The 26,738-nt window shown below is 42.3% G+C and overlaps 1 protein-coding gene and 1 long non-coding RNA gene across 2 annotated transcripts; both read right to left on the bottom strand.

Moving 5' to 3' along the window:
* Positions 1-522: 522 nt before the first annotated feature.
* On the bottom strand, positions 523-25,581 carry NINJ1 (ninjurin 1). The gene is made up of 4 exons (XM_083421957.1): positions 25,112-25,581; positions 13,177-13,408; positions 6,780-6,935; positions 523-3,776 (listed from the first exon to the last, which is right to left on the bottom strand). Exons 1-3 carry the CDS (start codon positions 25,184-25,186, stop codon positions 6,790-6,792), a joined length of 453 nt encoding a protein of 150 aa, XP_083278083.1. The 5' UTR covers positions 25,187-25,581; the 3' UTR covers positions 523-3,776; positions 6,780-6,789.
* Positions 18,674-23,886, bottom strand: LOC310668743. Its single transcript, XR_014506826.1, has 2 exons — positions 21,770-23,886; positions 18,674-21,391 (listed from the first exon to the last, which is right to left on the bottom strand). It is a non-coding gene; the product is annotated as an uncharacterized lncRNA (long non-coding RNA).
* Positions 25,582-26,738: the final 1,157 nt, after the last annotated feature.

A 26,738-nucleotide genomic window follows, 5' to 3' on the forward strand; every position in this document is an offset into this window, starting at 1 on the left:
TGCATCTGGCGAGCCAGTGCAGCACACGGAAACACTGTTTACCTTCCCGCCAGTAAGCGGTCCCTATTTATCTACTTGCACCCGCGGGTGCTTTCGAACTGCTAGGTTGGCAGGCGCTGGGACCGAGCAACAGGAGCGCACCCCGCCGCGGGGATTCGAACCGCCGACCTTTCGATCGGCAAGCCCTAGGCACTGAGGCTTTTACCCACAAACTGGACTCCATTTGTACAGTAGGCTAATTTCCACCCATTCAACCACCCCACACTCTTCATCCAAGCAAGCAAGAAGCATTGTCAGTGTTCAATGGCACGTTCTAGCCAGGCATAAACACTTGAGGAGGGTGCACAGCAGGGTCAGTGAGGGTGTCTTGCTGGGGGAGAGTTGCAAGGGACAGAGAGATGCCTGGAGCACTCAACTGAGTTTCCGCCTGCACTCACGGGGGTCCTCATTCACACCAGATTCATGTTTTAAGTACTGCAAATGGATCAGAGGGTCAGTGCAGATGAAATGAAACAAATGGTATACACAATGAACAAAAATGCTTTATTTATCAGAGAAAGAAAATTCATCTTCATCACTGTTTCAGCGGCAGTGAAAAAATAAAGATCCCAACCTGAGAAGAAGGATCGGAAGCACTGCAGTTCCTGCCTCCAGCAGTGGGCATTTACAAGCTTTGGGATGAGGCACTCAGGATAGAAAATTCTGGTCCTCTATGGCTTGGAAGTCATTAGCTTTCTCCTTCCTCCCCTGCACACTTCTCCCATTTTAAAAAATTGTATGTATATGTTTTATGCTGTACAGTGCTCTATACGTCTACTCAGAAGAAAGTCCCATTGAGTTTAATAGTCCTTTCTTCCAGGTCAATGTGTACAGTACAGGACTTACAGCCTTAACACAATATTGAATTAAAAAGCATGTTTAAGCTTACGGGAATAAATGCACTCCACTCCACATTAATTGCAAGCAACCAGGAGCATGGAAGGCAAAGGCAAATGCTAAGCATATCTGCTTAAAAGTCTCTTCCAAGTAAGTATTCTTTAAGATTGCATCCTTAATGCCACAAAAGTTTAAGTAACTATATTTCTAAAGCTTTCTTTAAAAATCTGTAAAATCAGTGCTATACATTCTGTTCTTGAAAAAGTTCACAAAAAAACCTGCACTACCTCTATAGATCATAAAAAAGCATTGCACTTCTTCTATAAATGAGAAATCTTATTTTATTGCACCATTCACTGCGCCCCAAGGGTTGAATATTTTGCTGCATTATTTAAGCAGCTGAAATGGATGAGAAAGCACAATACATGTTAGCCAAACCACTCCTTAATTCTGCAGCCCTTTAAGTAACATTTATACTCTAACAAGAAGACACTGTACATTGCATGTCTTACGACACATTCCTCTTCTCACTAACATACAGTTTTAGAAAAATCCAACCAGTTTCACTGAAATAGAACCACCTCATCTCAAGAGACATCTGTGCTCTTCTTATTCTCTATTTTCCTACTGGCAAAACAGAAAAATAATAATAATTCTTTTGGTGATAGCCAACTTCAGTCATCCTCAAAGTACACACAGTGAAATCGATAAACTTAAGTAAGTATACTTAAGCGGGTCTACTCTGAGGATGCCTACCATTGAATATTACTCCAAAAATTAGTTCCTAATAATCTGCTATTCTTACAATCAGTGGGGGAAAATAGCAACTGAAATGGTAAATGAAAATGCCACACTTTCTGACTAATTACCTTAAGTTCTATGTACATTTAAATATTTATACATATAATAAATGAAAACAATAGCGGAATACAATAATTACATAGCTATATCTTAGGAGCAGGTTCTAACATATAGTACATTAAGAAAAATATTGAGTATATTTTCTTATAGAAAATACGTGTGATGCATACAATTGCCAGCAACAGTATATATTCAAGAATAGTTTTGTTTCTTGTGTTCATGCAGAATTACCCAAAAAAGCACTGAAAATAAGAAATCACATGGGGGGGGGGGAATGGTGATAGTCCAGCAGAGAGTTAGAAGCCCTAAAGCCCATTTCGATGGGTAAGCATGCATAACTGTCTTTCCTACTGAAGATGACCTTTGCTTACAATTTGAGAGTTACCTTTGGAAGTCTGGAATAAATGCACCATGGCTTTTGTAGAGTGAACCTGAGAGTTAACTCAAGTAAAAGTAGATTTCTCAAGTATATCACTGCAGAATCAAAGAGGTCTGAACAGAGCCTCTTTAATAGAGTCTGGGAATGAAAAGTCTCTGGCCTTTCCCCCCCTGAAGCACTAAAAATAAGGAAAGCTTTAAGACTTTCCTCTAAGAAGTCCTCTGTGAAAATCGTTGTACAACAAGGATCATACGAGAAGTGCTATCAAAAGACAGAGGACCTTTCAGTGGAGAGATAATGTTGACTAATGCTGCAATCCTAACTCCACTTACCTGGGAGTAAGCCCCATTGAATTCAATAAGCCTTCAATGAGTCGACATTGTTAGAATCACTGTCTGAATTAGAAACTTTTTGGTTATTGTAATAAAGAACTGAAAGGAAGCCTTTCTGGGGTGCAAGTCCAGGCCGTTTGCATGGAGGGCCTGGGTTGCCCAGACAACAAGAACCCCTCTTGGCCTTGCTGATGTGGTCCAAAGCAAAGCAATACATTTGGCACCAGCTTGGCTGCAGGAGTTGCCAGAAAGGGGCATACAAGACACCATCCAACTGCCTTTGGGACCACTTTGGATTTACTCTTTAGCCTTTTCTCCTCCCCAATAAGGGTTATTTCACATATGATATTTATATATATTTAGAGAGGGTTTGGGAATATTGCCTCCCCCTTTTTAATTTTCTCTCCTTCTGGATCTCCTTATATCATTTGTTTTTATTGTCATTCTTTTACAGAACTGAAATTCGTGGCCACCTGAGCCCTCAAGTCTGATAAACTATAAATCCAAATAAATATCCTAGTGAGCACGAGTCTACAACCATGCGGCATCTTCACATCCAACAGAGCACTAGGGTACACATTTCCCCTCATACATGTCTTTATAAATGTGATGTGTGCAGTCCTTAGAGTAAATCTAGAGGGTGGCTGGGGATATCTCTTTAGAGTTGTGATCAGCTAAGTATGCTACTATTATCTATCAACACTGTTAAATGACTGATCATAAGCTGGGATTGCACTGAGAAGTGTATGCTACGGGCTGTATTTTAAGATACTGCTCTCAAAGCAGTAGAGTTTACGCCAACACTTCTGTAAGGCCTCAGAAAGAAGTACAGCAAATTATTTCTAAAAAGAACTGGGGGGCCGAAGCCTTGTTTCTTGGAACACTTGAGTTCTGAAGGAGCATGAGGTATAATGGCCTTTGCAGAAGAGAAAAAGCTCCAAATACGAGACATTTTACGGCTAGAATTATGTAAAGAAAAAATTACAAAAATTAGTTCATTTGTGTTAAATATTGGGATCAGAAAGTTGAGTTTTGCAAGATGAACTAGCCTTCCTTTAGTGCAGAATTTTCAGCTGTCTTTCTACTCCTGTGAAGCCCATACTTTCAAGTGTAGAAATCACCTCTTTCTCTGTTCAACATATAAGGCACAGAGAGCAAGGAATTCTGAGCTGCCAATGGAGGCATGGGATAACAGTTCCCGGAGAAACAGTTCAATTGAAAGAGAATAATGTTTTTTTGAATTGCTTCAGGTTCTTCATGTTTTCCATTTAAGAGATACTGGCTCAAGTTCATAACATTTATCTCCCAACATTTAAGATCTTGGGTCTCTGTAAAAAGAAAAGAAAATAAAGTAGTTAAAAGGATGCAAGCAGATGTCAAAGAGAACAACAACTACCAGACTTTTAGAAGACATCTGAAGGCAGCCTTGTTAGGGAAGCTTTTAATGTTTGATGCATTACAGTATTTTAATATTTTGTTGGAAGCCGCCCAGAGTGGCTGGGGAAGCCCAGCCAGATGGGCGGGGTATAAATAAGAAATTGTTGTTATTATGATTATTATAAGCAGAATGGTGACTATTTTGTAAAACAGACATTCCCTTTTGAAGTCACTTCAACATTTCACCCCAAAATTCCCATATGACCTTCCAGTCCTTTTTGATTCCTACTGTTCTACAGAGTATGCTAAATACGAGGATAAGTATATAAAATTATTGACCTTCAGTTGGTGAGTCATGACCCACAACTGGGTCACACTGTGCCGATTGCACCCAGTAGATTGCACCAGCGACAGCACCACTTTCGTTAAACTAGAAATGGGCATGCCATTTTACAAAGTGTAAGAGAACATGAAGAGCTTCCAATCTGAATTGTTGGGCCTGAACCTGCCGTTAGACAGAGTAAGCAACCACCCCAGGCAACAGATGTTGGGGGGAATGGCAACAGCCTCCAGCTGTTCCTCCCCAGCCATTCGTCTTTTTTGTCAGCTAATGAAAATAATCAAGGGGATGGAACAACTCCCCTATGAGGAAAGTAGTTAGAGAAAAGTTATTCTCCATCTAGACCTTGTGGACATCCAAATGTGACTGAATGTTTGACAATTCAAGATGGGATAAAATACATTACTTCTCCATGTAATGGAACTATGGAACTCGCTGCCACAGGAAGCAGTGATGGCCACCAACCCAGATGGCTTTAAAAGGAGATTAGACAAATTCACGGAGGATAAGGCTGTCAATGGCTACTGGCCATGATGTTCCATCACTGTTGGAGGAAGTGTGAATACTGCAGGTGGACATAGTGTTGTTGAGCTCTGGTCCTGCTTTCATGCTTCCCACAAGCATCAGTTGGCCACAGGGAGGACAGGATGCTGGACTAGATGGGTCATTGGCCTGATCCAACAGGCTCTTCTTATGTTCTAATACTGGGCATGCAGGTGGCCTACCCCTCTAAATTAGTCTGCTGCCTCAGATGAGGATACTATCTCATGACCAGGCTTCTGTATTTAGTGTTTTTGCTTCAGGCAGTTACCAGGTTGGCTGGTGACTACATGCCTTTCTTCTTTCCTGCCTGTGGCCTCGCCACACCCTTTCTGGCACACCCCAGAATGCAGAGCTCTCCAGGTGGCCCAGTAGCTCCTTACAACTCATTTGCCTTAATATAAGCTAACGTCTCCCAGATAACATGCTACCTGAAATACGGTTTCTCCTCCTGTCACTTTGATAGATGGTGTCAGCAAATGTTGGTGCTAGTATTTTGACAAGGCAATGTGGCATTTGAGAGTACGTGTACCGTCAGAGAGCCTAGAAATTCCAGCTTGCTCCAAAATAACCTGAACTTGTTAACGTTTGTGTCAACAAGGGTGAGGGGTGCGAAGACACCCTTCACAGTCCCTCAAGGGAGGAGCCCAAATTTTACCAGCTCCCTGTAGATGAGAAGATTGTGTAAGCAAGGAGCCACCCATTTCCACTGGTTGGTCTTTTCCACTCACTGCTGCTCTCTCTCTCTCTGAGTGTCTGTCTGTCTGTCTACATCCCCGCCACCCCCTTGTCCCACTTCCTCCTTCACAGTGGTACAGTGCTGGGTTCTGCTTTTCTAACAATTTGCTGACTCCATTCCTTTAGCATTCTCATACTTGATCAGCTCACTGCCTGCTCTGCACTTCTGCCTTTCTGCTGCCTTTGGAAGGGCTAAATGTGGAGCGCTGGTAGTAAATGAGTATTTGTGGAAGGTGTGAATTTCCATAATGATTTCTTATATTAACCAGGCACTGACTTTGACCCTTTACAAGGGGGGGGGGGGGAGGGTGGTGCTTTGAGGCATCTTGGTTTTCTTAAAGTGATCTAGTGAGGAAAAATCCCAAACAGTTCTAAGTTTCCACAAATACGTGGTTCAAACTGTGGTTCAGAATTTCCTAGGCTGGGTTTCCTGTAGAGACGAGGTGAAGTGTATTGAGCAGGGGGAAACACTGCCCAGTCTAAAACTGCATATTTAGGTTACGTCAGAATGAGTCTCCCACATATTTAATGCTTACAGATGTGGTTTAATGCAAATTTGTGACTGTATTAAAAGGTTATTTATTACAATATAATGACAGAGGAAATTAATTTTACTGTGCTTTCACTCATGGACAACAGTGAAGAGAAAACATTTCTGCTTCTGAGAGAATGTCATTTATGACAAGGGGAGGGGGAAAGAAGGGCTAAAAGACCACTAGTTATTCCTCCTTTTTGCACTCTAAATCTTTATCCACATTCTGATTCAGTGGCTGCATTCAAACACAATGCTAAATCATAGCTTAACATTACACAAACAAGCCTCAGACTTATAACTTGCTGGGACTGTGAAGACTTCAGAAGCTTTTGCTTCCATTTTCAACTAACTGCAGCTTGTTGTTATGGGTGAACCCAGACAACACTAGTCAAACTTAACTACGGTTTAGTGAAAGAAGCCATCCTCAAAGCACAACTTCAAAGCCTGTCTTGTTTCCCTAAACCACAGTTTGGATAATCACAACTCTGTTGTTAGGGTTTTGCCCTAATAACAAACCAAGGGTAGCTGAAAATGGAAGGGAAAGTTTCTAGTCTCATTGTGGGAAAAGAAAGCCCAGAAGCCTCAGGTTTGTGCATGGGATGCTAAATTACATGCCTGCCACAACTGTGGCAGGAAAATCGTGAGGAAAATACAGATGAGGAGGAAATACGGGCTGCTCCATTCAAGGGAGGGGCTCCCTCAATGCCTCAGATCTGGGGACTTTTCCATGTTCCTCAGACACAGAGGCCCACATCACAGATGAAAAATAATCGGGAAACTATATTATGGGTAGGAACTCACCTTCTATGACCTATACTTTTGAGTCCATTGGCTTCTGAACTCCAAAGGCCGTAATGAAGATATTCACAACCACTATAATAAACACCAGTCCAGTTGTCAGATTATTGAGGAAATCCAGCTTGCTATGTTTTGCAGGATTATTAAGGTCATATTTGACTGCAATGGGGGGAAATAACAAAAGAAGTATTACCAATGAGAAACAAGCACAAATATGAGAACTATGTTGTTGTTATTATTGGAATTCTGCTGGGGGGGGGGGAGATATCAGCAAGGGAAGGTAACAAAATTTGTGTGCCAGTAGAACTCAAGAGAGATATGTGCGCCAACTATCTGAATAATAAAAAAGCAAAAAAACATTATTCTTGGATGCTTTTCAGTGGCTGTCTTGACAAAGAATTTGCAATCACAGGCCAATATCTGAAGTAGTAGGTGAAATGAAATGCTTTTTTTATTAAGGAAATGATTACTTTACTCATCCATACAAACTAGGCTTTATCAACTACAACAGCCAGGGAAACTTTTTCAGCCTGAGGGACATTATTTTTTAGTTGGCAATCTTCGGAGGCCACAAGCCAGAGGCAAAGTGGGTGGAGCAACTGCTGGAGTGCTTTTCTTTGCATAAGTGGGCTACATTCCAGCCACAAAAGCCAGGTTTCTACACATACACACTCACACGCATGCACCTGTCCCTGTTCTCCATCCAGGCAAGCATTGTCACAGTTCAAGGACACCTTCAAGCTCTTGAGGGTGGCTTGGAGCAGGCCTGGTGAGGAGGTGTGGCTTGATAAGACATGGCCTGAAGAGAACACCAAATGTTTTACAATTTAAAATATTCATTTAAACAACCTTAAAATATCAGTGACTTCCCTTCTCTTTCCATGGTTCATTTTGCATATCATAAATCCCTGCAAATTTTACATGAACTAAACCACTCAGTATTCCATTATTGCATCCCTCAAAACCTGTCTACATTGTTGAGTTTATCTTAATGCTGCCAACGATTTCAAGTGTACACAATTCTTCCCCATATATTCAATAAACATTTCCCAGTCTTCTTTAAATGTATGTTCTTCTTGTCTTCTCATTCTATATGTTAGGTCACCAAGCTGCGCATCTTTCATGAGTTGAAGTTGCCACTCTTCTTTAGTTGGGACCTCGCTCGTTTTCAGTTTTGGGGCTAACAAAACATGGGCCGCAGTAGTGGCATACATAAATGACCTTTTTTGACACCTGGGAATTTCCGTCTGAGTTATCCCCAACAAAAAGGACTCTGGTTTTTTTGGGAAAATACTTTAAATTTTCAAATCATTGTGGATTATTTCCCAATACTCTTTTACCCTTTTACAGGGCCACCACATATGAAAGAATGTTCCCTCAACCTGACTGCACCAGGCCTGAGGTCTTCTATCCTAAGCTAGAATGCTTCTAGAGTTTCCCTAATTTTATGTGACATTTTGTCATTTGCTTTGCTTTATCCATTTCTTGATACCTTGTTACCAGAGGCAGTGCTGCTTAAGATTATTTAAAAGCCTCTACCACAGGTTTCTGCCTGGTCTCTCCGACCTTTGAATTCTAAATGAGCTCACTGCTCACTTCCTACTGCTTTATTTTTTACTAAAGAAAACATTTATGCCTGCTCAGCTAAATGACATGGACTTGCAAGCGATGGGCTTCAGTGGTGTGAATCACAATTACCTGCTGTTTTCTTGCATTTTTTCTTTGCCTGAGTGGCTGAGGTGGAAAGAGAGCAGGATGAAAAGAGAGATGGGATTTGCATCCTGTTATTTTTACTTCCAGGTTTTGAAAAATGTATAAATGGGCCGTATTAAATATGCATGCTCTTGTATGGAATTGCATGAAGTCTGAAGGAACTGCTCCACATTTGGAGAGAGTGAAGGCTCTCCTCAGACGACCTTCTATGAGCAGATTTTCCATAAGGCAGGAGATGACTAGGGCAACTTGAGCAGTGATGGTTTTGTCTCGTTTTTCCTACCACAGAAATTTGTGAGACGGAAACTATTGTGAGAATATGAATGGGAGAAATTGGCATTAGCAAAGACTTAGCACCAAAGTCTCCTCTTATTTTGAATTGTTTAAAGTGGCTTGTACAAAATAAGAAGCACAATAAAAATTCCAACTACACAGATTCTTCATGTTTTATAAATACTGCTTTTCAAAATGCTCTCACTTGTCTGGAAACAATGTAAAATTGCTTAATATTTAATTCAGAGTTTTAAAAATAAAGTTTGCACAGACATGAGGAACAATCTAAAGAATCAGTGAACCATGACCCATGGGTGCTATATGTGAACCTCCTGGTCCTCCGAAATTAAACCCGGCCACATTTCTCCACAATCAAATTCCTAACAATGCAACAGACCAGGCTCCCCTAATTGCCAGAACACTGCATTCTATGAGGAATTAGGAGTAATAAGGGAGAAACGAGGCTCAGTTATTTCAGTATTCAAATGTGATAAGCTGTTGATACAGCACAATCAATCTATTACAGAGCAGAGTACTATGAAAAAAAATAGTAACAAAGTTCAATCAACAAAGAGCAAGATACTTTTTTCAAAAGCATTAGGCAGGATGGGTAACATAGCCTCATATTGAGACAGATAAAAGCACCATGAAGTGACTGGAGAGGATCCAAAAATGCTTAATTTTAAATTCAGACTTTTCAAAATAAAGTTTGCAGCTGATATGATATGAACCATGATTCAAAGAACCTGTTGAGAAATGCCAGATTGAAGCATGTGCAGGTTCAACGAAATCTCTTTTTCTTTATTTGAACAGAAGACTTCCCATATTACATCACTATCAGCTTTGGAAACTCCCAAAAATTTCAAAAGCAGTATATTGTATGATAGGAAGAGCTGCTCTCTGTGGGAAATGCATGCCCTAAAATTAACTTTGGAGTACAGACTCAATCATGTGGATGCTATCCTCTTTCTTCTAAAATCACAATAATATGATTCCAAGAAATGCAAGCAGTCCAGAGTGACTGCTATTACACAACATGATTTTTAAGAGCTGACACAGCTGTTAGAAAATAATAATACTGTAATGCTCTAATCAATGAGGTGGGCTGCTGGCAGGAAAGAAACCAGTGAGCTCAGGGTGTAACTCTCTGGTTTATGCATTCAGACATCACCCAGTTTCAGATGATTCACCAGCACTGGAGATATAAAGCATGGGTCTGATTATTTTTTTAAAAAATGCAACACTGTCTATTAACAAAGCTAGGCTCCGAGCTTTCAGAGGGAATTGCAGTAATCTTATTTCATTATTGTAGTACTACACAATAGAGCTAAACTTGAAACCATTCTTAAGTACAGGTACTGTTAAGCATTTTATTATAGTAATCCAATCCCACTGTCATTTCATGTAGCCTAATCTATTTCATCCCCCTGCCAATGAAAAAGGTCTTACAAAAGGGTTTTTGGTACTACAGAATCTATGGGATGAATGTCTGTATTTGGTTGCCTGATGAATAAATTTGAACTTCAGTGCCACCAAAAGGAGACATTCCACATACAGAGCGTTTGCTCTCTCTTTTTTTTAAAGTGTGATCTGGGCAGGTAATCTTGGCATTTTAAAACAGGTTAATAGTTCGCTTTAGCTCAATTCCCAATTCAACTTGGATCAAGGAAAGCAAATCTATGCTCTCATTTGCAGCATGGCAATACAGGACACAGGGGTGCAGGATTTAAACTTCTCTGGCTCTCGCAATTTAAAAGACAGATACAGTGGTACCTCGGGTTACATACGCTTCAGGTTACATATGCTTCAGGTTACAGACTCCCCTAACCCAGAAATAGTACCTCAGGTTAAGAACTTTGCTTCAGGATGAGAACAGAAATCGCGCAGCGGCGGTGTGGGAGGCCCCATTAGCTAAAGTGGTGCTTCAGGTTAAGAACAGTTTCAGGTTAAGAACGGACCCCCAGAACAAATTAAGTTCTTAACCTGAGGTACCACTGTAAAGGGGGAGGGGAAGAGTCCTACTGCTAAAATATAGGCTTGGAATCTGGCAAGAGAAGCTGCCAGGCCAACATTTGGAACAAAACATCTCTCTGGCTAGGGATCTGACCACTTCCTTCCTTCCCTTTCTGCCCTAAAATGAACAGGCCTGATAACAAGCAAAGTGAGCTGCTCCTATAAACCTCTCAATATCACTGTGTGGGTAGGGGGGAAAGTAGCCCAACATTTGGACTACCCAGTTCTACCCTGAATCAAGAAAAATGATTACGGAAGGCAAACTTTGAGGTGAAACTGAGGCTGCCAATAAACCAATGTTTTCAACTCTGCCTTTTGTACTGGATGGGTATGCAGGAATCTTTTTGCCCAATGTGGGGCTTGAACCCACGATGCCAGGATTAAGAATCTCATACTCTACCAACATTATTTGTTACGTATTTAAAATCTTTTTTTTTTTAAAGTGTAAAAGTGCTTTTTAAAGCCAAGCCCTCACAATGTGCTTTCATTTCATACAAACAAAATATAAAATCACAGCATTTGATGAAAACTTCCGGTTGGGTATAGACTCACTCTTCTGCGTAAAGTGGATTTTTGGAAAGGGGGGGGGTTAGGGAGGATAGGTGGCTGTATGGAGAAAGAGGAATTGCCCCAAACTGCCTTCTCTGCTTTTGCTCTTGGGAGCATTTAGTTCAGAGACGTCTGCTCTGAGCAAATTTGGATCTAACTCAATGTTCCACAAGGTGTTTGAGAAACATTATCCCCTTCCTGACCAGCTGACATGGAGGGGGACAGAATCTTAAGCTGCTTTTCTTCCTTATAAATTGACCTCATGTTTACACTTTCTAAACAGATGAACATTTGTTTCATTTCTGCGTAAACCAAGCATAGTAGCACTAGTAATTTGGAACAATGTTCCTATTGCAATCAGACAAGCATCTACAATCCTGATAGTTTGTTGCCTGCTTAAAACATTTTCGTTTTCCTCATTAGAGAATGAATTTTATTCAGTGTTGGTCACTTGTTGCGCATTTTATGGTTTCATAATTATTTAATTAGGATATTTAGTTATGATATTTCATGATATTTATTATGAGCTGGTGGTTTATAAATATTCTTTAAAAGTAAAAGCAAAATGTGGTCAGTGACTGATTATCTCCTGTTGCAGAAGCAGAAATGTCATTTAGCTACTTTCGTAAGTACCTCGGAACATTATGTAATAGAAAACTATTGTGACGTTGATAAGATGCCCAAGGGAATCCTGTATAATAAACCCATTGTGGTGAAAGGCTATACAAGCTTTGGAGTTTTCCAGTCACAAGTCCTTGGCTTCCAAGCCATATTTACTATTTTCCTTTTCAAAACCTTGGAAGGCTTGCTTTTGATGCAATTACTTTTATTTCCTAATGAGACTGTAGTGTTGTAATGCTATAAGCCAAAGTAAAACTATTTATAGAGAAAATGACAGAGTAGTTAAAATACTGAGTATGACTTCCTTAGCATGGAAGAAGAGTATAGTTCAGATGGAAGAAAAGTATAGTTCAGGCTACATAAATTCAGGGTTTGGAAGGACAGTTCCTATATACTTCTTGAGCTAAAAATTACTCCTCAGAAACAAATGTCATAACTGTAGTCTTTTGATACTTCTTTTCCACAACATGAATGGTAAAATTCAGGGAAGCTTTCAGAAAAGAATATATTTAGTATCTTATTTCAGTAAATATTTCATGTAAATAATTCCATGGCAGCCTTGCAAAATAACCCAACAAAAGTTACTGTAGCATTTGCTCATATATTTCCTAACCTGCACATGTTCGTGGTCTGATGGAAGCCTATTTTCTTCATGAATGGGAAACCTGATCACACAGGGCACACAGTCTGCTTTCCTTTGTTGATGTCCCTCACAAGTGTGGGGATACGACCTGTGAGGGACGTATGGATTAGGCTAGCAGTTGGCTCCACCTTCCCCATTGACACAACTGCAATAACATCAAGGGGACTACCTGAAAGGAGCTAATCAATAATATTCTTATTCAAAGAGAACTGGTCCTATATTGTATTTATTCATGTATTATATGTATTCATTTTGTCTCTCATGCAGTGCACAGAATCTGATAAGAACACGATGATGATGATGATGATGATGATGATAATAATAATAATAATAATAATAATAATAATAAAAAATGTAATAATATACCCATCCACTTATATGGAACTATTTAAAGGAACTTTGTTAAAAGAGTAGGATATAGCTATTTTTTAAAGAAGTTTCTTTTTACACGCCCATTTTAAAATGGAAAAATGAACACCAAGATTGTAACAATTATTTTTGTAAAATATGAGCATGCCTCTTTTGAAACAGAGAAACGAATACTATAAACGGCACAAAATCAGAAGAAATCCATGTGACTATACATACCAAGGAATATTAGAAGCACGCCTACTATGATCTGAAGTGAGAGCGAGATGCCGATGAGGACAACAAGTGGAACGTAGGTTGAAAAGGTAGGTCCTTGGTCCACAACTGCTTTGAGCTGGGATGCATTCGCCATAAGCAAAGCAATGTCCAACATACTTTCTGCCGCACTCTTCTTATTGGCATAATGGTTGATGTTAATTTGTCTGTTTCTCTGCAGCCATTGTGTTCGAGGCTGAAAGGCACAACATTTCAAAGAGTCATGATTCAGGCAGCATTAGAAGCATGGTCAGTGTGTGATAATACCCTGCTTCCTATCAGCTACAGCCGTGTTTAAAAATACATTATATGGGAAGCAGGTTGCACAGGCTGTGAGCAGTGCTGAGATGGGAGACCCCATATAAGCCCTTCTGTGCTCTATGGCAGGACAGTGTGACATAAATACAGAACACCAACTGGTCATGGTTGTTTCATGGTTGAAAGCAGCTCTCCTTCACCATTTGAAAAGTTATATTCTAGGAAAAAGTGAGTAAGATGGATATTCATGTAAAGTCCTGATTAAACTGTAGGAAGTAAGAGCTTCAGAACTACTTTGAGAAAGTTGCACTGTTTGACAAAGATAAGTTTTATACGCTGCTGCCTGTAGCTATTTTTTAAATCACCAAACATGCCCCATCACAATAGCAGAATGAAGTTTATTACCACGATTTGGTTTACACTAACAAGTTTAGTTAGGATTGCCATATCCCAAACAGTGAAAATCTGGACAGAAAAGTTGTGGTGCTTTTTTTTTTTTTTTTTGCAAAGTTGTCAAGCTTTTCTGGAAAAATCACTAAAACTTGCCCTTTTTTGGCAATTTTAATGGGCTGCCATGTGGCTGGATTTTCCTGGACATTTTTGCTGGTTTCAGCCCAGACACTACAGTATTCCAAATAGGATGTATGGCAACCCTATTAGTGTTGAGATTTGTCCTTTCAGGCATTTGATGAAATCTTCTGTAAGTTATACATTTCATCAGACCTTAGGGTTCTAAAGTGTCACACATTGCGCCACAGATGCCCTCAGCCTGCCAGCCAATCTGTGGTTAGCTCAACCACCCCCACATACATACGAAGTGGTTTCACTTTTGCCTTTGTCGGCTCGCCCCATCCCACCTGCCAAGACAGATGGCCCTTCCTTCTCTGTCTCCTCACTTTGCCTATTCCAAAGGGAAGAGTGCCCCCTCCATGTCTGTGTCAGGCTGCAGCACCAGCCCTTCCCTCTGCCATGTGCTTCTGTGCCCCAGCATCTATGCCACCTTGCTGCTTCCTATAACTAGTCATGTCAGCATCCTTTCCCTATCCCAATGTCTTGACATTTGTTTGGAAGAAACTGTAGTTTGGGTCTGTTCTAATACTTATGGTAAATTAATTCCTGGCACAGGGTGGAATTAAAATCAGGTTGAATGAGAGACATCCTGTCAAATGACAATGGATGATCAGAAGCTCCTGCTCACAAATCATTGCTCCTCTACCCCTGTTGAATATCTGAATATCAAAGAATATTGTGGGCCTCACCAGCACATCAGCAACCTGCTGAGGCAAATGCGGTTTCCCTCACTGTAGCATGGAAGTTGCTCATGGGAAATGGAACATTGACCTGTCCATCATGAGCTGGTAAATTTCAGTTTACCAAGCAAAAAGTTAACAAGGTGTGCAATTAAGCATCCAGTAAGCTTGTTAATTGTGTCATCACAGATCATGTATTTGCAGTAAAATGTAGTTGGAGATTTTTCCTAACAGCATAAATCAGTTTGATGGGGTTTTTTTTCTGCTGACTTCCAGCATGCCCTTCTCCTTTCTTTCACTTTTATTTGAGCTCTAAATTGGGGGTAAGGAACTCTCCTTGAGAAGCGTGACACTTCAGTATTGCTGCAATGCAATGCAATGCAATGTGCAGTGAGGGGGGTTTTTGTGTGTGTGTTTTTGGAAATTTCCCAGTATGACTCATGCTTTTCAGTTTACAAGAAGATACTTTCTGGGCAGAAAGAAATTATATGACTAGTTACAAAACATAAAAGAAGTCAGTGTTTCACACTAATGGAAAAGAAGATAATTTAATAGGGTAGATTTGCCCTAATTTCAGAGTATCTTCCTATATACATAAGAATGTATGACTGTCATCACGCTAGCACTCTTGTGCACATGCGCAGCTGGCCAAAGCGGGAACAACTTTGGCATTTGTGTGTGAAAGGAGAGGGGACCATGGGAGCCAAGGTGTCCTGAGGGAAGCCTATCTGCTGCCAGTGGATCTTTTTGCCATTAAACCAGGGTCAGTTCCACAGGGACCTCCATGAATGAGGACAGCAACATCCCACACATTCTTAAAGGCATGGACAGATAGTGCATCTTTCCCTGGGCAGGCAGAGGCTTCACCTGCTTCCTGTGCCCTACCCTAACCTATGGACCACATGCATTTAGTATAAGGAAGAAGAACAGTGCTGCCAGGAAAACAGGAGTGGTATATATGGCAGGAGAAGGAGTACATATGTACCTCCCCTGACCCATGCGAGCCACTGGGTGGAAAAGAAGCAACAGCTCTCTGGTCATTACAGCTCTCTTTTTTGCATTTCTTCCTGCCCAACACACCTCCTGATGGGTGGAATGGAATAGGATGGGGTAAGACAGGGCTAGGAGAGGAGACAGGAAATGATTAGAAGCAGTTATAAGAGCAGGACGCAAAAGCTGCATTGGCTCTGCAGAAAGGAGGAATGGGAGAGCTTAATGTCAAAGGAACAGAGCTGGGGTGGTGAACTTTGTGGGCATCTCTGAAGCAGAGACTGCTGGGAACAGGATGCTGTGCCATGTGAACTTTTGGTCCTACTCCATCAAGGAAGCTCCGAGTTGTGGGGGAAGTGGAACTTCAATGTGCAATATTTTGGCAAGCATTTCCCAACATTTACTTAATAAACAGGTTTCTGACCTTTTTGCAGAATATACACACTTGGGCAGACCTTCCCTGCAATCAAAATATCTAAGGCTAAGAGGGGACCCCAATATCTGGACCCTGAAAACTTTCATCTATATTTCCAAGATACACATATGTACAGCATGTACAGTACTTTCATCCTACTGTCATCTGGTAAACACTGGCCCTGGATCAGCAAAACATTTCAAGCCTATGAAGAATTTGTGAGGGGAAAGAATATTGTTTTATGGTTGAGTCTTAGGAGCTGGACAAAATCAGATGTTATCTTGTTTCATAGGAACAGGATGCAGAAATTCTCTTGTTCCATTACTGACTCTGGTGAAACAGATTTTGCAGAGTTTTGAAGCATTACAGAAACATTAAAATCTGTGAACAGAGACAGCAGTGGATGAGGGTGACACAAGACAGAAGACAACAAAGCTTCTATGACGCCATCTGGAAAATAAATATATTGTCTTTTCCCAGCCATTAGCATTCCACTTCATTTTTACTTTCTTGCCTCACTAAAGAGGTACAAGTCTTCTTGTTATTATAAACCATGGGTAGGCAAACTAAGGCCTGGGGGGCCGAATCCAGCCCAATCGCCTTCTAAATCCAGCCCGCAGACGGTCCGGGAATCAGTGTGTTTTTACATGAGTAGAATGTGCCCTTTTATTTAAAATGCATCTCTGGTTATTTGTGGGGCTTGCCTGGTGTTTTTTTTACATGAGTAGAATGTGTGCTTCTATTTAGAATGAATCTCTGGTTTATTTGTGGGGCATAGGAATTTGTTCTTACCCCGCCCCCCAAATATAGTCCACCCCCCCCCCAAGGTCTGAGGGAGTGGACCGGCCCCCTGCTGAAAAGGTTTGCTGACCCCTGATATAAACTAAATGCATGTGTTTCCCCACCTCCCTGCTACTGCCCCATCCTGCCTCCCGCCCCCCGTTATTAGAACTTTTTTTCAAGTTACATTGGTTTTTGTGCAAATTCACCCACTTTTTTGAATATCATCTTTTTGCACATCTGTGCATGTGGGATGATGTAGGGTGGGGCATACTCCTTGTTAAAGTGAGGTCAGGGGTCTTGATTTGTTAGTATATTTATACATTGTCCAAGCAGCTCAAGACGGCATACACCATCCACTTTATCCTGATAACAGCGTGTGAGATGGCTTAGGCCAGCCGAGGTCACCCATTAAGCTACATGGCAAAGTAGGTCTCATTTGAATTTGGGTCTCCCTAGTCTAACTCTCTAACCACTGCACCACACTGACTCCCCACCCCACCCCCTCTGGGCCCATGAACACAACCTGCACTGCATTTTTAAGAGATCTGTAAATGACCCTTCATAGTATTTATCCAGGTTTCTATCAGGAATATACATTTCTGACGTCTTTTTTGGGATAAACAAGTACATACATGAAGAAAACACACAAATATTAACTGTTGGACAAGAAGTGAAATAAAATTAAATGCCGCAAGCAACGAAGTCCAGCACTGAGATACTTTTTTCTTTTTCTTTTTAGGAAGTGAGGCAGAGCTGGGCATCTCCCTCCTGCCTAATTCCCGGAACAGGAGAATGTTTTCATTTCTGATTGCTTGCATCAAAACTGCTGAAACAGCGGGGTAGTGGGGGAAAGAACTGAGACTTTTGTTTGAGGGAGATATTACAGGGAGGAGGGAGAGAACATGCCAATCGGGCATGTGTCTCTGCCAGAGTCCTACTCGAGTGTAGGAAGAGGTGCCTCCCTGCAGCTCCAATGCAGCAGCCCATTTCAACCTGAAAGAAAATCATTTCCCACTCCTTATTTTGGGGCTGTATGTTGGTCTTCACAATTATAAGCCTATGATTAGCAAACATACATTTTAATACTAACTGCTTTTCTGGTGGATTAGACATCTCGTTTACTTATAATGTTTTTGGAACCATGAGATGTACAGAATTATTTTATTCGTTTTGAAACTGTGATCTGTGTTGTTTAGCTCTTCCTTGTTCTCTTTTTAACTAGCCTTTTCTTCCAGAAAAAGCTTTACATCTGTTAAGCACTTAAAAGTGGTGTTTTAATCTTGGCATGTGGGTGGGTATTGTTCTGGTTAGCATCTTGTGCTCTGTTCCCATCAAGCATATGTTTTCACACTATCATGCTCATCTGTTTCTTATTCACTTTCCCAACTTGAGCATTTAAGAGCTAAGGCAGGGCTATATTAATGGGATGTGACATGGCTCCTCAAGGTAGTATGGCTCTATGTATGCATTGTGTAATATTGGTCATCTATAAGTTAAGCCCTGGCTTAAACAGAATCAAGACCTGAACTGCTTTTAAGATATCCAGTTAAACTCTAGCCATGTGTTTCTTTGCCTCTTCAGAAATCAGTGACTTTTTCCAAAAGCATGTCTGAAAAACATAGTACAGATCAACATAAAGAAACAATTCACTTGTAGCAAATGCAAATTTATTAGAATTAAATTGGAAATCTCAAACACTTAATTACCACAATAGACTGCTTCCCAGAATACATGTCTTTTAACATCCATATTCTATTTAGATCTCTTTTTGGTATTCTTAAGTAATGCTTAAGACTCTTGATCTGACCACCTCATCTGTCTCTTGAGAAATCTCTATGTGGGACAAGAAGCAACAGTTAGAACTGGATATGGAACAACTGATTGGTTCAAAATGGAGAATGGGAATGGAGTACGACAACGCTGTATATTGTCTCCCTACTTATTTAACTTATATGCAGAATACATCATGCGAAAGGCTGGACTGGATGAATCCCAAGCCAGAATTAAGATTTGTATAGTTAAAGCTATGGTTTTCCCAGTAGTGTTGTATGGAAGTGAGAGCTGGACCATAAAAAAGGCTGGTGCTTTTGAATTGTGGTGCTGGAGACTATTGAGAGTCCCATGGACTGCAGAAAGATCAAACCGATCCATCCTGAAGGAAATCAACCCTGAGTGCTCACTGGAAGGACAGATCCTGAAGCTGAGGCTCCAATACTTTGGCCACCTCATGAGAAGAGAAGACTCCGTGGAAAAGACCCTGATGCTGGGAAAGATTGAGGGCACAAGGAGAAGGGGACGAAAGAGGACAGTGTTCTTGAAGCTACTAACATGAGTTTGACCAAACTGCTGAAGGCAGTGGAAGACAGGAGTGCCTGGCGTGCTCTGGTCCATGGGGTCATGAAGAGTCAGACATGACTAAACAACAACAACAACAAGAAGACTCTTGATAGGAATTTGCACTAGGGAAGCTAGTAAGCCTGTGGTAAAGTATGATTTAAATGCCGTATTTTTCCATCTATAAGATGCCCCCATGTATAAGACGCCCCCTATTTTTGGAGACTCAGATTTAAGAAAATGTGAGGAGATGTATCCATGTATAAGACTCCCCCTAATTTTTGACATTATTTTTAAGGGGGAAAACCTAGTCTTATACATGGAAAAATACTACAATGAGAAGATTTTCCTTTATAAATAAAGCCTGTTAAAATATTTGACTAGAATCTAGAAGAAATGTGGACCATACCCCACTTCCCTGCTTCTCTACATGGTCCCCATGGAGACTTCCACGTTTAATGGTTGTAACACTGATGCTGTGCCAAACCATAGATTTAAAGTAAGAGATAGTTAGGCCGTTAAAACTGTGCAGAACCGCTCTAGAGGACTTGTCTACAAAATAGCTTCATCACAAAGAAGGTACATAGAAGCAGCCGTGACACAATGGACCATTCACACCAGTACCTAACTATCTTTTGATTCTTTCACATTACACAGAGAGTTTCTATGTCAGCAGCACATTATTATGGCTGGTGCTGAGACAGAAACTCACCACAGAATAATTATGCGATGGATGATTGCACACAGTACATGAAGACTCCCATCACATGGAGACCATTTCCAGCTTCTGTTTTATAAGGAAGGTAACATGTAGACAGTCTCACCCCAAAATCCTGCATGTGTGACCTCATGGGGGAAAGTATAAGCTGCAGACTTGCTTATGCCGAGGCTGCACCTGGCCTTCAAATGTGAAGCTCAGTGGTTTTAAATGAATAACCCCACCCTGTTATAACAAACATTTGATTCAACATAGCGAGGACTTGTGCCATTCCGTTAAAAGTACATGTTTAAAAATCTCCTTTTTTGAAACAAATTTCAAGCAAACAAAACATTTTTTTAAAAGTATTCAGAGATTTGGATCCTGATTATGCAAACTCCAGAAACAGTACTCCTGAAGCTGTTGTACTAAGAAATAGGGAAAGGTTTGCAGGGAAATTGCTGCATTTCACACTCACAGCAGTGCAGTTGTGTCCTTGCATTATAGTAGATCCACATGTGAAAACATTCCCATCTGTGGGTCAGACTTTCTGAGATGAATGGCAGTTTCTCAAAATATGGCCTTTACATTTTATATCCTGTCTATATATCAAGGTCTTAATTTACTCAGGAATATTCTCTTGGAAGATGTTCCAAAAAAATCATATCCAGCAGAATCTTGCTGTGGCTTGTGGGCATGCTATTATGTTGCAGAAGTACTCATGCCTGCACATAGACCTACATTTGCATAAACTCAGAATATAAACAGGGATCTGAGTCATGGGATTAATGTTATGACACACAGGCATTTTCTAATGCCTTCACGCATGGAGTAATTAGCTGAAAGTCAAATTCTACCAGGCTAGCAGTTCTGTGCTGCTAGCGATTGCTTTCATACAAATGAGAACCACTGAACTGTGTGCAGCTGCCTTATGAAAATGTATATGCAATAAAAATGGTTAGCTAGCAAGCCTAAGTGTTTAATTCTGCATGGTAAATTTGGTATGCAAGTATGCATTTCTGGCCCAACTAATATTACCACTGGCCTTCAGAACGCATTGAATTGGGCGGGGCGAGGGGGAGGGGCGGAAGCTGGTGGAATGCAAAACTAAACCTTCCATAAATTATTGATTGATTGATTGTAATTGTTATATATTTAACTCACTCTGTCCATTCTTTATTTTCACACCTGATCAGAAGTTACTCAAAACACTCATGTGGGGCAGGGGAAGAAAAATGAGCTTGTGGGTGTAAACAGGATGCTTGGAGATATGTAGGCTACCACTTGCCAGTTAATTAGCAATTAACGCTTGCCTTTTAATTAGTTTGTTTATAAAAAAAATACTTATATGCCAAATTTAATTTTAAAAAGCAGTTTTCAACTGTTATACAGACTGTTGTAAATAAAACCATATAATCCCCTCACAAATTAAAATCACAAATTACTAGCTAGCTATTCCAAAAAAGGGGACGCAGGTGGCGCTGTGGGTAAAACCTCAGTGCCTAGGACTTGCCGATCGTAAGGTCGGCGGTTCGAATCCCCGCAGCGGGGTGAGCTCCCGTCGTTCGGTCCTGGCTCCTGCCAACCTAGCAGTTTGAAAGCACCCCTAAGTGCAAGGAGATAAATAGGGACCGTTTTATAGCGGGAAGGTAACGGCGTTTCTGTGTGCGGCGCTGGTGCTGGCTCGCCAGAGCAGCTTCGTCACACTGGCCACGTGACCCGGAAGTGTATCCGGACAGTGCTGGCCCCCGGCCTCTTAAGTGAGATGGGCGCACAACCCTAGAGTCGGACACGACTGGCCTGTACGGGCAGGGGTACCTTTACCTTTACCTTTATTCCAAAAAAATATTGTTCCTAATTGTCTGCATAAGCCTGGCAGCATAACAAAGTTTTCAGCAGACATTTAAAAGTTAATGCAGATGGTGCCTGCCGAATATTTACTGGAAGAGCTTTCCACAGGACTGGGATGATAACACAAAGACTTGGTTTCATGTCGACATCAGATGAGCCTCCCCAACTCAGGACACAATCAACAGTGATCTTAGCGACAGAGCTGGGATATAAGGGTTCAGGTGATCCCTAAAGTACCACGGACCTCATTCCTGTTCAGGAATGCTGAACAGGTACTTCTCTATCCTAGGACAATATGATCTGCAGTATGACACTTGATTTGTACTTGATCACTACCAGGGCTACGGCTCTAGTGATCTCCAGTGGATCTCCACAGATTCTAGAATTCTCAAACCATCACTACTTCTAGTTCTTCTTTGCAATAATTCAGTGTCAGCTTATTTGTTTTCATTCAATTTTCCATGACCACCAAATCTCATTTTATGCTCTAAGACTGGTGTTCCTGGATGTGAAGAATATAGAGGTGAGTGTCAACAGAATGCTGCTAACATTGCACTCCAAAACTTCAGGCTCTCTCTACAAACGGTTTCATACAGATGTTAAAAATGGCTAGGATAAAACCATTTAAGTGCAGATAGTTGCAGAGAACTAAAAATAACAGTTGGCTGGTGGCTATTTCAGAAACTGTCCTGTCAGAGAGAAGTGGAACCACTTAAAAGCAGTCCCCTAACTCTTGGCAGGTCAATCAGGTACTCAAGTGGAATGCCATGGTCTTCTAGATCAAAAGCTGTTGACAGGTCCAGTAAAATCAAAAAGATTCTACTACTTCTCAGCCTCTAGGCACCACTCATTCCCCATGGCAAATAAAGAAATCTCAGTCTGAGGGCCAAACCAGAAACCAGATTAAAGCATATCGAAAAAAGGTCTACCACCCAAAGTTGCTTAGAGTTGCAAAATAACTACAAGTTCAATCATGTTTCCCCCAAAAAGGTGAACTAAGAAACCAATCAAAAATTTGAGGATTCGCCACCAGCCAATAATCCATTTTCAAGGCGGTTATGATGAGAACTCCCACTCTGATAGGCTTATGCTTAAATTTTCTTAGACAAAGAAGAGATTGTCTTGAAACACCACGCTTATGAACTGAATCTATGATGGGGGAGGGGGGATTCAGTAATTGCTCAGTAGTAACTGAAATGCATTCTGTGACTTAGAGGCATTTTCAAGTGTCCACAAATCTACTCAACAAATCACCAGGGACAAATGCTTCTAATCTTCTGAGGAAGAGAACCCAGCAGCACATATACCCTCCTTGGAGTATTCTTACGCTATTCTAACAACACGAGAAACATCTCCCCACCCCCAAATCTCTTCCAAACTCTAGGGCAAAAGCAGAAGACTTGGGAGACTAACAGGGGTTTATTTCTAAGGTTTGGACAAGAGAACATCTTGTTGATGTTCTCTAAAGTCCAATACAAATGAGACAGATCCTCACCTCCCTCTCCCAAGTCTTCTGCACTTGCCAGTAGAACTGGGTGAGGGGATGAAGTTGGTGGTGGGAGCAGGAGCTGCCTAGGAAGCCAAAGCCTTGGCCTTTGAATCTATGGCTTTGAATCTGTTCCGCCCTTGTTGTGTGTTGTTTTGAGTTGTGGCACTTAAAATAAATGCCAGGGCTGAGCCTTGGTGCACCCTAGCACAAAGGACCTCCTGCCCTTTTCAGACAGGACAAACAGCTCCAATGAGCAAGTGGATACCAGCTCCCCATCCAGCAATATCTCACATCAGAGGGAAAGGGGAACTGAAATTGGATCTAAGGAAATTTGACAAGAGGAAGGGCAAGCTTTTGTATGAAAATCAAAAGAAAATGAGCAGGGCAGGGCAGGGCAAACAGTACCAATGTAATATAATAAAATTTGTTGACAAGCTGGAATGCTTGCAGAGGAGGGCAACGAAGATGATCAAGGGTCTGGAAAGTAAGCCTTATGAGGAGCGCTTGAAGGAGCTGGGTATGTTTAGCCTTGGAAAGAGGAAACTGAGAAGAGATATGATGGCCATCTTCAAATATCTCAAATGCTGTCACATGGAGGAGGGAGCATGCTTGTTTTCTCCTGCTCTGGAGGGTACTACTCAAACCAATAGCTTCAAATTGCAAGAAAGGAAATTCCAACTAAACATTTGGAAAAACTTTCTGACAGTAAGAGCTGTTCAGGCTCCCACAAGGCATGGTGGACTCTCCTTCCTTGGATGTTTTTAAAAAGTGGTTGGATGGCCACCTGTCATGGATGAATCAGTGTGTTTTTACAGGAGTAGAATGTGTCCTTTTATTTAAAATGCATCTCTGGGTTAGTTGGGGGGCATAGGAATTCGTTCATTTTTTAAAAAAATCTAGTCTGGCCCCCTGCTGAAAAAGTTTACTGACTCCTGATCTAGGAGGATGGACCAGTGCTTCAAAACAGACTTTCAGTGAAATCAGGTTCTGTTGCCACGGATACCGCTCCACACCTCCTTTCTCTCCAAGATGGTAACTGGGTGGGTCATGGGGGAAACACAAGTAAACTCCAGTTGGCAAGCCCTCAGCTTAAGGACATGAATTCCTCCTGGGCCTGATGCAGTTCCCTGCTCATTTTGAAGTCTACATGTCACCTGATCACTTGTTTACATTCTTTTGTAGATCAGTAGAAGAAAGCTATCCTCTGGCTCCTCCTCTTTCGGGCTATTTTCATTTCCAACACTCTTCACTGTGACAGTGATGGGCAATAATAATAATAATTTGTACCCCACCCGTCTGCCGCAGTTGCCCCGGCTACACTATGCAAAAGCAGCTGTGAGCGCAGCAGAACTAGGGAACACAAATCTCCTGCCAGCCTGGGCCCAGAGGCTCCTTTTCCCTCCTCCGTCGCCCAGAAGCCGCCCTCGCTGTTTACTCCCTGCCCTTCCCTGGAGGCCGAGATTTGTGGGAGGCTGGCTGAGATTTGCGGGAAATCCCTGCCAAGCAGCAGCCAGGCTGGTACTGACCTCACCGCTTTCCTAAAGTCTTTCCGGCCAGGCAAGACAGGTCTCCTCTACGTCCCCGTCCTCCCCCCAGCTGCCTCCCAGAGCGGACCTTTGCCCGTTTTGCCGCCCGGGAAACAAACAAGGCCCTTCAGGGCGCACGGCGTCTGAAACGCCAGCTCCCCGTCTCCTGCTGCATCGCCTGCGTTCCTCTTCTCCCTCAGGCGGCGACGCCGGACTCGCGGCAAGCGCGCCCAATAGCCCGCGGCTACTGCAAAGCCGTTCCGCGCGCGCGCACTCCCTCTCCTTTCCCCCCGGGGCGTTCCTTACTTGCTCGGGCGGCGTCGCGTCGCCGTTCTCCGCGGTCAGCCCATTCATCTCGTGGGTGTCCGTGGGGGAGCCCATGTCGCCGCCGCCGCCGCTGCTGCTGCTGTGGGAGCTGCCTTCTCCGCCTTTCTTCCTGGCCAGCCGGGAATGGGAGCCTTGCTAGGCCCGGGAGCTCCGCTCGCGCTGTGGGCTACGGGCACTTTGGAGAGCGCGAGGAGGGAGGGAGCGAGAAAGCGGAGCGCCGGGTTTCCTTCCCGCCCCGCAGCCTTGCAGGGGGGGAAGCCCCGTCCCGCCTCCGAGGGCCGGGCGCTGCTACAGATGGGGAGCGGTCCGCGGTACTTCCCTTTTGCCTGCTGGGGCGGCGCCGACGGCGCGCTGCTCCTGTTTGCAAAGGGCAGTTTCTTCTGCTGCTGCTGCTCCTGCTATTGGTGCAACCTGGGCCAGGCGCGTGTCGGGCTCTCCTTGCCAGAGAATGACTTCAGCCGGCGGCCCGGCGCGATACCTATTTTCCAGGAAAGCGGCCCGCCCTCCTCGCCAGAGGATGACGGCTAAGCCCTTCGACGTCTAACAAAGGAGGGAGACGACAGCTGGCTCCCTAATCATCCTAGTGGATTTTGCGCGCTCTTTGATAGTGCTGCAGTCCACATGGCGAGATGGAAGACACCCTGACAGTAGATCAAAGTACCGTATATTCTGTCCCAAAGTAGCCATTTACGTTTCACAATGCATTAAGGCAGCTTTAAGCTTACACAGGGCTCTTCTTCAAACTAGATCTTCAAGAAGAAATCCACACACACACCCTGACATGTTGCTTATTCTTGTCTGGATAGTTCTTCGTAGTGCCTAGCTACACATTTACACACAGTTCCTCCCACCTTTTATTTTACTTGAGAAGCAGCCTCAGATAATAATAATAATAATAATAATAATAATAATAATAATTTATTTATACCCCGCCCATCTGGTTGGGTTTCCCCAGCCACTCTGGGCGGCTTTCAACAAAACACTAAAATACAATAACCTATTAAACATTAAAAACTTCCCTAAACAGGGTTGTCTTCAGATGTCTTCTAAAACTCAGATATCTGTTTATTTCCTTGACATCTGATGGGAGGGCGTTCCACAGGGCGGGTGCCACTACCGAGAAGGCACTCTGCCTGGTTCCCTGTAACTTGGCTTCTCGTAGTGAGGGAACCGCCAGGAGGCCCTCAGAGCTGGACCTCAGTGTCCCGGTAGAACGATGGAGGTGGAGACGCTCTTTTAGGTATACTGGGCCGAGGCCGTTTAGGGCTTTAAAGGTCAGCACCGACACTTTGAATCAACCCTTGTCAGAGGTTGATAAGGGAGCAGATGAAATAGCAGTGGGATGATCTTAGCTGAACGCCTTCTTGCCCTTTGTCCAGTCAAAAGTGCCTACAATTTGCCAAGTTGCTTGCTTGGCATGGGGGAAAATGTATTTATTTATGTATTCTAATTGTTAGTTGAACTTTTATAATGACATTGTTAAAGAGAGAAAAACACTCCCAAGGTGGCGTACAATGAAAATGCAATGCAATATCTGTCTTTGCAGGGAGAAAAGTACTGGTAGCTTGGGCAAGGTGATTTTGAGTGGGCAAATGGCAAGAAGGGA

Source organism: Podarcis tiliguerta (genome assembly GCF_965153285.1).
Source record: "Podarcis tiliguerta genome assembly, chromosome: 2".
Classification (NCBI taxonomy): Eukaryota; Metazoa; Chordata; class Lepidosauria; order Squamata; family Lacertidae; genus Podarcis; species Podarcis tiliguerta.

Coding starts and splice junctions, on each gene's coding strand:
- NINJ1 (XM_083421957.1), bottom strand. CDS start 25,186: ATGGGCTCCCCCACGGACACCCACGAGATGAATGGGCTGACCGCGGAG. Junction 13,409..25,111: donor ACGCGACGCCGCCCGAGCAA/GTAAGGAACGCC, acceptor TGTGCCTTTCAG/CCTCGAACACAATGGCTGCA. Junction 6,936..13,176: donor CGTGCTTCTAATATTCCTTG/GTATGTATAGTC, acceptor CCCCCATTGCAG/TCAAATATGACCTTAATAAT.